The sequence below is a fragment of the Lepidochelys olivacea genome, assembly GCF_965140295.1.
Source record: "Lepidochelys olivacea isolate rLepOli2 genome assembly, chromosome: 2".
NCBI lineage: Eukaryota > Metazoa > Chordata > Testudines > Cheloniidae > Lepidochelys > Lepidochelys olivacea.
Window position 1 is genome coordinate 261,875,079 of NC_140412.1, and position 12,305 is coordinate 261,887,383.

At 45.6% G+C, this 12,305-nt stretch overlaps 1 protein-coding gene across 1 annotated transcript in view; it reads left to right on the top strand.

Annotated features, from left to right (window-relative positions):
• LOC311516032 (vasoactive intestinal polypeptide receptor-like) overlaps positions 1–12,305 on the top strand; it is a 177,355-nt gene that overhangs the window by 53,363 nt on the left and 111,687 nt on the right. Inside the window, exon 2 of the mRNA XM_084619644.1 lies at positions 11,540–11,636. Within this exon, the coding sequence (XP_084475770.1) occupies positions 11,540–11,636 (97 nt within the window). The remainder of the gene's footprint in view (positions 1–11,539; positions 11,637–12,305) is intronic.

Genomic DNA, 12,305 nt, shown 5'->3' on the forward strand with positions numbered 1-12,305 from the left:
CTCCTTGAGCCTATCCCTGTAAGGCAGGTTTTCTAATCCTTTAATCATTCTCGTGGCTCTTCTCTGAACCAATTTATCAACATCCTTCTTGAATTGTGGGCACCAAAACTGGACACAGTATTCCAGCAGTGGTCTCACCAGTGCCATATACAGAGGTAAAATAACGTCTCTACTCCTACTCAAGATTCCCCAGTTTATCCATCTCAGGATCGCATTAGCTCCTTTGGCCACAGTATCAAAAGACTTGGACTTTCAGAAAGCTTTTACAAGGTCCCTTGCCAAAGGCTCTTAGGCAAAGTAAACTGTCATTGGATAAGAGGGAAAGTCCTCTTACGAATCAGTAACTGGTTAAAAGATAGGAAACAAGGGGTAGGAATAAATGGTCAGTTTTCAGAATGGAGACAGGTAAACAATGGTGTCCCCCAGGGGTCTGTACTGGGACAAGTACTGTTCAACATATTCATAAATGATCTGGAAAAAGGAGTAAACAGTGAGGTGGCAAAGTTTGCAGACAATACAGAATTACTCAAGATGCTTAAGTCCAAAGCTGACTGCAAAGAGTTACAAAGGGATCTCACAAAACTGGGTGACTGGGCAGCAAAATGGCAGATGGAATTCAATGTTGATAAATGCAAAGTAATGCACATTGTAAAATTATAATCCCAACCATACATACAAAATGATGGGGTCTAAAATTGACTGTTACCACTCAAGAAAGAGATCTTGGAGCCATTGTGGAGAGTTCTCTGAAAACATCTGCTCAATCTGCAGTGGGAGTCAAAAAAGCGAACAGAATATTAGGAACCAATAGGAAAGGGATAAATAAGACCGAAAATATCATAATACCTCTATATAAATCAATGATACGCCCATATCTTGAATACTGCGGGCTGTTCTGTTCGCCCCGTCTGAGAAAAGATATTTTAAAATTTAGAAAAAGTGCAGAGAAGGGCAACAAAAGATTTAAGGGGCATAGAACAATTTCCAGATGAGGAGAGATTAAAAAGACTGGGACAGTTCAGCTTGGGAAGTAAACTGAGGGAGACGAGGGAGGTCTATAAAATCATGACTGGTGCGGAGAAAATGAATAACAAAGTGTGACTTACCCCTTCCCATAACCCAGGAACCAGGGGACACCCCATGAAATTAATAGGAAGCGGGTTTAAAACAAACAAAGGGAAGAACTGCTTCATACTGCACACAATCAGTCATCAAACTCGTTGCCAGGGGATGTTGTGAAGTCTACAATATAATTGGGCTAAAAAAAGAACTAGATAAATTCATGGAGGCTAGATCCATGAATGGCCCTTTGCCAAGATGATCAGGGGCGCAACCCCATGCACTGGGTATCCCAGAACCTTTGACTGCCTGAAGCTGGGACCAGATGACAGGGGATGGATCACTTGATAATTGCCCTGTTCTGTTCATTCCCTCTGAAGCATCTGGCACATCCGATGAAGTGAGCTGTAGCTCACGAAAGCTTATGCTCAAATAAATTTGTTAGTCTCTAAGGTGCCACAGGTTCTCTTTTTCCTTTTGTCAGAAGACAGGATACTGGGGTAGAAGGACCGTTGGTCTGACCCAGTAAGGACATTCGTATGTCACACTAAGAGCTCATATTCAGCTGATTATTCACCATGACCCCCAAATCTTTTTCAGACTCACTGCTTCCCAGGACAGAGTCCCCTGCTCTGTAAGCATGGCCTACGTTCTTTCTTCCCAGGCGTATACATTTACATTTAGCCATATTAAAACACACATTGTTTGCTTGCGCCCAGCCTTCCAAGCAATCCACGTGACTCTGAATCAATGACCTGTCCTCATTATTTACCACTCCCCCAATTTTGTGTCATCTGCACATTTGATTAGTGATGATTTTATATTTTCTACCAGGTCATTGATAAAAATGTTAAATAGCGTAGGACCATAACCAATCCCTGTGGGATCCCACTGGGAACGGACATTGCTTGTGCCTCACAAGAAGTTGAGCAGCGAAATATTTGCCCCATTGAAATCAATGGCAAAATTCTCATGCCGCTTCTAGCATGCGATGTTCCATTTTGGTGGACGTTCCATTGATTGTTCCATCTCGGGTTTCAACAGAGGTGGCGAGAATTATGATGCAGCATGGGTCACTGGAGCATTGCATCCTGGGACCTGGAGCCTTCCCAGGTTATTATAAAGATGAGAGTGGTTGCAGCACACTGCTTCAAACTAGGTGTGCCCCTCAGGTTGCTAGCAAATTGCCAATGCCCCTCTCAGTTGCTTAAGCTTTATGCCTCCCTGGTCTAGGCGGGGTGGGCATCATACTGTGTTATTAGGAATCCTGTGTGTCTTGAGGCTTTTAGGTTAGTGTAACAACCTTCTTCGCCTCTAACTTTAAATTCCTCAATGTCTGTCAACACAGAAGAGTGTCGTTGCAATGGAAAATATTTTTATGAATCCATTTAAGCTGTTGTAGCCCTGTCTCCCAAAAACACACTGGAAAATCACTGGGTTGTGGTTGATTCAAGATGTATCTTGCTGCTATCTTCCAATAAATTCAACCTTCCTAAAGCCTTCTTTCTCTCTCAGTCCTTTAAATCCTGCTGGCAAATCCACCCCTTTCTCCTTGCTCATGGTTAACTTCTCTGAGATACACACGCTGCATAGATTAGTTGAGGGGCTACACGGTAAATTGGGTTGATTCACGTCTTTCGACTTGTGACGGAAGAGAAGAGCTGAATCCAGATGTCCCAAGTGAAGACAAAGTTAGTGTTCAGAGTCTACAAGAGCTCTGTAAATTCTCTGGGGTAGATCCCTACATCTAGTGGGTCTCTTCACCCCCAATCAAAACCCAGCATGTATAACCCACACACCTCCTGGGTGTGGTGTTCTGTCCAATCTAGTGACACTTGACAGAGAGAGAGAGAGATCGATCAATCAATCTGCTCTACAGCTTTAACTAAGAGCCAGTTGGCTTTTAGCTCGTGTGGTAGAGGCTCATGCACTGAGCTCCAGAGGTCCCAGGTTCGATCCCACGCACTGACGACCGGGGTCTGTTGGCATTACACATGCACTGTCTTTGGCAAGGATCTCACTGAGTGCAATCAGCACGTGTTTCCTGGGCTTTGAATTATCTGTCTGCAACATACATTTTCTGTGGCTGTTCTAACATAAATTGCCTCACAGGCGGCTTGTGACATATGTGTATGCACACACACACACACACACACACGTCAATGAAGAGTGAGGAGTTCCAGATTCCTGGTCCCTTAAAGATCCCACTTTGTCTTCAGAATGACTTAGAATCATTTCACATGAAGCCTGATGCTAAGTGGTTCTACAAATTCCAGTTTTAAATATAGGATCGCTGGGGACTTTTTGCGTATCTTTGGCACCACATTGAAAGAAGAGACTGGAAGATTATTTGGGCTCTGACTTGCCTCTCTAAAGAATTTTGCTGCTTTATAAAGAATCAAAAGAGGAATCTTCAGTTAATAATGGAATCACGTAGCCATGTAGATTAAGCGAGTTTTGTTCAGCTAGAAAGAAAGAGGAGATTAATTTCTTTCTGATCTTAGAATAGGAATGTATCAACTGTACCTTATCTCTTGCCAACAGCTTTGTATGTCTTGGCCTCTCTTTTGGAGTTAATCACATCTTTGGAATCAAACCTTTTCAAAGAATGTGAAGCTATTTCAAATTACCTTCATTTATGGATTGTGCCAGGCATGTGTCTGAATTTGGAAATGTTATTTTTAATGGGAAAGGCACAAACAGCCACAGGTCATTTTGCAGGTCATTGAAGGTGAAAATGTATAGGAAGGTCCTTGGCTTTCCTCATAGGCTTGCTCTGTCAAGACATGTTAATGGTGTTGAGAGCCAGCAATGTTAAAATATTGTCAATAACCACTCTATTGAGAAGCAGTATAATGTAGCTACTAGAGCACGGGATTGGGAAATTGGGCGCCAGTCTTATTCCTGCTCCTGACGTCTTGGATAGTCGTGGGAAAACTGCAACATTTTCAAGTGTCCGTATAGGGTTGGGAGGCTACACGTTTGGGTGCTGGACCTCAGACACTTCCGATCTGATTTTCAGAAAGTATGGAGCACTCACAATGCCTGCTGAAGTTAATGGAAGCTGCAGGGGTTGAATACTTCTGAAACTCAGGCCCAAGATGTCTCAAACTGGGCAACCAAAACAAGAGGGTCCTTCTGACAAAGCTGGCTTCAGCCTTTCAGTCTCTGTTTCCTTCTCTATAAAATGGGGATCATAATAATCTTCATTTACCTACTTGATAGGAGGGTTGCAGGGCTTAATTAGCTAATGTCTGTAAAGTGCTTTACATATGCAGAACACTAGCCAGCTGCTAAGTAGTATTGTAATAATGGTGAGCCTGATTCAAAATACAGTGAAGCGAATGGAAAGATTCCCATGGGTTTTTGATCAGCCCTTAGTTATTCCTTAGCATGAACAATCACTCCAGGCACTGCAGGGGGGCTGGAGAGGCAGCCACTCAGGATCGAGATGGACCTGAATCCATGCGTCTGAATTGTGGATTTTTGGATTCAAAGACTCTTGAATTTTGAGTGGCTTCAGAGGCGGGGATCTGACCATTGGGCCTACTCCCCGTTTCTACAACGGGCTGAACCAAAATCCTACATCCTAACTTCCTAGAGGAGGTTTGAGGAAATGCATGTTCACCAGCTCAGTGTTTGTTTAACAGGCTATTCTGGTTAGACTCAAAGGGCAAAGCAAAATTATGTGAGATACACATCCCTATTGGTGCTCCTGACAGCCTCTTAGCTGCCCTCTAACTCCTAAGGAAGAGCTAGAGTCTTAGACCACAGGAAGGGGAGGCAGTGTGCTCAAGTGGATAGGGGCTTGGACTGGGAACCAGGACTTCTCATTTCTCTTCTTCCTGGATGGGCTGCTGACCCTCTGTGTGACCCAGGGCAAGTCACTTCCCCACTCTATACCTGTTTTCCCCCATCTGTAAAATAGGGATAATGGTTCTTTTGTCGTGTGCTTTTGAGATCCAAGGATGGAAAACGCTAAACAGGAGCTAAGGGTGTTTATTTGCCAGTGTTCCTATTACACCATGAAGTGCAATAGGTCTCTCGAGCTTGATAGCAACTTTTTGGAAATTTGTCTCCTTTCCTTGCCTTTCATTTTTTTTGTCCTTATAGCAGCCCCTGGGGACAGCACTTCCCAGCTCTAGCACATCCTGGAGAAGTCTCTTGTTTGCCTCCACCTTGCAGCTCAGGAGGGTTTGCATGCGTGCAGCTGATAAATGAGGCACCGCAATCACACCACTTCCCCTTCTTTTGGTCCCCTGACCACTTTGCAGAACGCTCTGTGCTAGTTTCCTTGACCTGCCAACGGAATGGGGGATGATCCGGGTGAAAAGGAGTTGCGTTCCTCAAAGCTGCGGGTCAGTTTGGGCAAGCTGCCTCTCTTCAACAAGCACTTAGATTAGTCTGTCCTTTGTGTCAAAGGAGAGGAGATCAGTGCTGTGTAACGGTTATAGTTTGGAAGGGCATAAAATGCAGTGATAGGAGCAGCAGCCTAGGAATCAGGACGCCTGGGTTTGTGCCTGGCTCTTGCTGTGTTACTTTGAGCAAGTCACGGATGGCCAGACTCCACTACCCTTACTCTGAGAGTTGTACTATTGACAGAGTACTTACTTACTCAATGTGAGTAAAGGTAATAGCAGAATAAAGCCCTTACTCTTTCTGCTAAAATTTTGTTCTCCTATAGTATTATAAATCTAGAGTACATTTGTTGATTTCAAGGAGGCCACTCAGGGTGTTAGATCCATCCAGAATTTGGCCCACTGGGTCTCAACTTATCCCTGTATGACTGGTGTGCAATAAGAACCCCTTCTCAGGCTGTTGTGAGGCTTCATTAACTTGCAATGTATAAAGCGTTTTGAAATCCTTGGATGAAGGGTGCTTCAGAAGAGCCAAATGTTAGGATCCATCTCGATCATTCTATTGGTACCTATTTTTATCAAGACACCAAACGCTTTTGGAGACATTAGAATGGACAGTGTTGTTGTTGGTATTAATCCTTGGCAAAGGTGTAAATCCTGGTGGGAGACCATCCACTGGGACCCCTTCTTGATACTCTTGCTTACTCTTGATGCTGCCCAGAATAAAGTTTGGCTAATTCAGAAGTTCATAAAGTAAAACTGAGATTCTGAGTATGTCCATGAACAAGGAATGATAACGCAGTATGGACAGGCTGGAGGGAAACCTAGGGCCAGATCCTCACTGCTGTAAATCAGCATAGCTCCACTGGACTATGCTACTATACAGCAGTGGAGAATCTGGCCTCCCAGTTTCTAAGAGGCTGATCCAAAACTCAGATGTCCATGGGCTTTGGATCATCTCCTGTTTTGGGCCCTGGCTCCCAGCAGGTGTTCACATTGTTCCATTGGTTACAGCTGTTAACTAGATTGGTAGCCGAAGAACTCAATACGAAACCATGCCTGTTAAAATAGTGGATTCCTCGGCCCCCTGAATGCGAAAGACTCAAGAAAGACTCCCCCCACCACAGACAGAAATGCCGATTAAAAACATGACATTTGAACTATTCAGAGGCTGCGGCCACTCTTATCTTATTGCCTTTTAATACCGTCTTCCGATTCTGTTGTCATGGTCTAGAGGAGGATCAGCCAGAAGATGCTTACCAAGAAAACAAGCAAATCTGCATTTGTGGACTGTGGCTCTGGCAACAGGCAGCCAAACAAGAATGGGGGAAGGGACTGCAGGCTGATATTTTTAGTCTTTTCAGATTTGCTCCTCTTTTCTTCTCCTCTTTAGCTGACCCCTGGCCACATCACTGCATGTCCCACTAGTTTCCCAGACCATGATGATCCTGTGGGTGTATTTAATTGCAAGCACATGTACACGTGGTTTTTCTTGCCGCAAGTAGCAGCCTGCACGGTAATCTTCTGACAGCTGATGGGACCCAAAGGGAAGGAATACCCTCATTACACAGAGCCGTCATGGGATTATTTCACATTGACTGTACTGGAATCATGGAATCATAGAATATCAGGGTTGGAAGGGACCTCAGGAGGTCATCTAGTCCAACCCCCTGCTCAAAGCAGGACCAATCCCCAATTTTTGCCCCATCCCTAAATGGCACCCTCAAGGATTGAACTCACAACCCTGGGTTTAGCAGGCCAATGCTCAAACCACTGAGCTATCCACCCTCCCTGGAGGAGAGGTGGAGCGAGAGCTGAATTCTGAGCTACCGGATGTCTGAAAAAGATCCGCTCCATTCTCCTGCCCAGGATTTTGCAGTGGCTGCAGGAGAAGCAGTCAACAATGAATCCATCCCAAGTTTTACATCAGACCACACGCAGGTGCTGGGACAGGACACCTAGGGAGTGCAAGCAGCTGGAGGGGCTAGCTGACTGGGTACATACCAAAGGTTTCAGATGGGATTGTACTCCGGGTGGCTTGCCCCTCCCACCACTCATTCTGCCAGGGCTACACTCCTACTTTTAGGGTGATAGCTCAGTCCAATTACACCTTCCAGCGCCAGGTTCAACATACCTGGAGTGAGTTTCTGGTAGATGACCATTCACGCTGGATTTATCCAAGAAACTGGATTATTGTTTAACCATAAATCTAAGCCCTGGTCTACACTACAAATTTATGCTGGTATAACTACGTCCCTCGCGGAAATCCACACTGCTGAGCGATGCAGTTATACCGACCGAATTCCCAGTGAAGATAACGCTACTCCCACTGGGCAGGCTTGTCTCATCATCATAGCTACCGTCTCTCGGCTAGGTGGAGTGCCTATGCCAATGGGAGAAGTTCTCCCATCGGCACAGGGAGCATCTTCGCTAAAGAGTATAGCTCTGTAAGCCCTTTGTGTAAACTAACTGGAGCGGGCTGACAATTTTGTGATGGAGAATGCTGATTGCCCAGCTCCCCTCCTGGTGAGGTCCCTGGCTCCTCGGGCTCCCTGTTTTTGTGCCAGGTGCCCGAGTGATAACAGAGCGGTAACACTTCTGGAAGCAATCAGTGTCCCACCCCACCATCCCACTGATATGTTTCAAACCTCTTCTGGAGGGACTGTAGCTAGGGGAGAAGATCGTTCAGCCTCCAAAGCCACTGAAAGCCTGGCCTGCCTGCCAAGGCCATCAATTGTAGTAGCGGTGGCATTTGAGCTGGGAACGCCGGTCAACTGGGAAATGGTTGGCGATAACCCAGTTCATTTTGCCACCGAGCGTCCCTTGCTTAGCAGCAGCTTTCACTCATGGCTGACTTAACCAGCTGGTTAGAGATGAAAGGCTGAACATCCATTTACTCATCCCCTGAGCTATCTGGTCCTTGCTGTAGTCTTTTTTGTTTTTACTAACAGTCAAACCTGACACACACAGTCAAGAGTATTACTGATATTTTACAGATAGGGGAGACTGAGTGAAAGACCGGGGAAAGGCCTGAAGACCATGGGAATCTTTGTTGACCTCGGCGAGTGTTGGATTGGGCCCTAAAGTCCAGATTTTTAAAGGTATTTAGATATTTGCAGTGCCTAAGTCTCATTTTTAAAAGGGAGTTAAATACTTAAATTAGTGGGAGTTAATCTCCTAAGTGCCTAAATCCCTTTTGGAAATGGGACTTGGGGTCCTCAATCAGTTGGGTATTGCCACACTGAGGGCAGCAATGTCTAAATATCTTTAAAAATCTGGGCCAAAATGAGTTGTTTAAGATCACACAGAAATTCAGTGGCAGAGCTGGAAAAAGCACCTGATTCTCACACATGTGCATTAGCCGCGAGTCATGCTTCCTCTGTGTAGTGTTTTTAAGGTACAGCTGGCCACTCGGAAAGAGAGCATGTTTTAAAACTCCCTTTTTACATATTTACCTAATTCTGTCAATAGTCTGCCCTTCAGAATCCTAAGTATATATTGACCTAATTTTTTCAAGTGGAAATGAAGTATTCATCTAAAGGAAATATCATGGCACGCTAGGTAAACATGCAAGCCACAAATTTAGGTATGTGTATCAGCTTTCAATAAAGGAAAAGGAAAAACATGACAATTAAATACTGTGATCTCTAGCTTGCAGGCAGCATAGGTTACTGTTAAAAAAAATCATTTCTGTAGCTTCGTAAATGTACACAGTATTTTAAGATCTCAACTCAAGGGCCATTCCCTGCCCCAAAGAAACGATAACAGGAATATGGGTGTATCTACACCATAGCTGCGATTGTGGCACAGGTCCGGGGCTGCAGCTGTCCTACATCGATGGAACAGGTTTTCCCATCGATATAGTTAATCCACCGCTCCGAGAAGTTGTTGCTAGGTTGACAGACAAATTCTTGCACCGACTTGGACGTGTCTACACCAAGGGTTAGTTTGACCTAACTATGGTGGTGACATTTTTTTACATCCCCCAGTGGTGCAGCTAGATCCATCTAATTTTTAAGTGTAGACAAAGGGCAAGTCTACACTACAAAACGAAGTCAACCTAAGTTTCATCAATGTACAGCCATTGAAGCAATTGAATCGGATTTACACGTACACACTATGCTCCTAGTGTCCACCGTGTGCATCCTCACCAGGAGTGAGCGCTTGCATCGATTTAATTGCCAGTGTGGGGCATTGTGGGACAGTTTCTGAAAGGCAGCAACCGTCGATGTAAGCAACACAGTGTCTGCACGGAGACTGCGTCAACATAACTACATCAACATAAGCGCAATGCCTCTCGTGAAAGTGGAGTTAAGTCAGTGTAGTGGGTGAGTTACAGAGGTGGGAGCTACTTTTTCAAGTAGATGCTTACAGGGTTAGGCTGACATAAGCTGCCTGATGTCAACCTAACTCTATAGTGTAGACCAGGCCCAAGCCGTACACAAGAGAAGACATTAGATAAGAGTTTAGGTGAAAGAGGATGAGAGGATCAGTGATGATGAGAAAAAGGGAGTTAACCCGAGAAAGCGATGTGCTAATTTACCCCCAAAGAACTGCACTTACAATACCATACACAGAAAGCAGTTGTTAGCCCAAAGAATTCACTGGTTCTCCCAGTTTATAAACTGTGCTGGAAACCAGTGATGTGGGAAAATAATTGACAAACTTTGCCAGGGGAGTCAGTAAACAGCATAAGACAATTTGACCTCCAGATTTTTTTCTTTGTTTTTCTACAAATAAAGATTTTTACTTTTTAAAAATACTTCATTGGCTCGTTAAGATGGTGAGGTCAGCTACTAAACGGCTCTTCCCACCTTCAAGTCTCACCATTCTCCTTTTGCCTACAAAACACTTGACAATAGTTAGGCAGCTGGTGGGAGATGACTGCTGCTCATTACACTTCTGTGGTCATCCTCTCCTTGCCACACTGGCTATTCCCAGCTTGTGTGTTGTGATCAGTTGTTTTCTCTCTTTCTGTCTTTTGTTATGTGTTTGTACAGCACCTTGCACAATGAGACCCCAATCCCCCACTGAGGCTAGGAGGTGCTGCAGCAATAGAAATAATAAACAAAGTTAGGAATTTCACCTAAATCAATAAGGTGCTGGTAATGTTAACACAACTCTGTGTGTGTGTGTGTGTGTGTGTGTCCATCCAATTCCTTATTCCTTTGTTAAATGTAAACCTTCATGCACTATACTTAGCTATTACTGTATCTTATAAAATATACAGGACAAAGGGTCTTTGATTCTTTACCTAATCCATTAGACCCTACTATAATATAAATCCTAGTACAAAGTCTGGCCAAGTAAAAAATGCTGGAATAATCTCAACATTAGGCATTTTTATTATTATTATTTTATTATTTTTTTAGTTGCTTGAGCTCACAACTGTAATTCTGGGGTGCTGGGGCAGCAAATTGTCATTTGCTAAGCAAGCTATGTAAATATGGGGAAAGCATCTTGGTAGGGACAGGCTCAGTGTGAATTTTTAGCCTCCCATCTGAAACGTCTCGGTACCGTTGTTTGTGTCAAGCCAGTCCAGCGGGGCTCTTGATGGTGCATCTACACTGGAATAAAAGACTCGCAGCTGGTAAGGGTCAGCTGACTCATGCTACCGGGGCTTGGGCTAGCGGGGCTAAAAACTGCTGTGTAGACGTTCAGGCTCGGGGCTCTGGGACCCTCCCCCATTGCAGGGTCCCAGAGCTTGGACTCCAGCCCAAGCCTGAACATCTACGCGGCAACTGTACAGCCCCACAGCCCAAGACCCGTGAGCCCAAGTCAGCTGACCTTGACCAGCCATGGGTGTTTAGCTGCTGTAGAGACGTACCCGGAGTGAACAAGAAAACATAAGTGCTGTCAATTGGCAGTGGAGCATAAGCAGATAACTAGGGCTGTTTAAGGCAGACAGGAGAGAAGCTGCCTGAGTGAAGCCATATTCCTTTGGCCGTCATTAGGTTACTTGGTTATTTCTCCTAAACAGTCATAAAAAGACACTTGGTTCAATCTGTTTTATCTTTTTTACTTGGCCCAGGGGAGCATCTTTAGCTATACATGTGCCAGGGAGAATGGATGGGCTGATAATTTACTGACGGTCAATCTCTCTCTCTCTGCCCTTTCTGTAGGTGTCAAGCACACCTCCTGAGTGCACCATCATGCTGGCGATCGAACATGAGCGTGAGAAATGCCTGGCAGACTCCAGCCTGGACAATCAGACAGTAGGTAAGGGATGGCTCTTTGCAGACTCCACATACAGAGAGCTGGGCAGTGACCTGCTCACTGAGTCCTTCCTACCACATATCGTACTCCTCTCTGAGAGCTGGAAGACCCCAAACTCTTGAGTTCAACTCAATTCCACAACTTCCACATTTATGCTGGGCTGAGTCTTGGCAATTTGCTGCATCTGTTAGCTTGCTCCCCCCACCCCACCTCAGGGGGAAGGGGAGAGGCAGGGGTAGGAGTACTCCCCTTTTTTGGTATCCTCCTCTCTGGCGGGTGCTGGAGGGAGCAGCCCCCGTGCTCCCAGGGTGCAGAAAATGCCGGAACTGCTATTCCAAGTGATCCCTGTGCAGCCATCAGAGGCGACACATTGCGAGGCACGCAGAGTCACATGCCCCCCTAGATTTCTCAGGCTGCCCCCCGCCGGGACACCCGGCAGTGGCTCCCCCTGGTGGTGGCACTGGCCACGCATCTGTGAAGCACAAGGAGGGAGGAAGCGACAGGGCGGCTGGTTGAGCTCCTCCCCCTCATCCCGCTACATGGGGCTGCTTCTCCGTCCCTGCTGCTAGCGTCCTGGTGCTTCCCGTGGCCTGCTTTGCAGACCACCCACTGAGGTGAGCCAAGGACTGGAGGCAGAGGCAATGCGTGGAGTGGTCACATGCCCACCCAGAG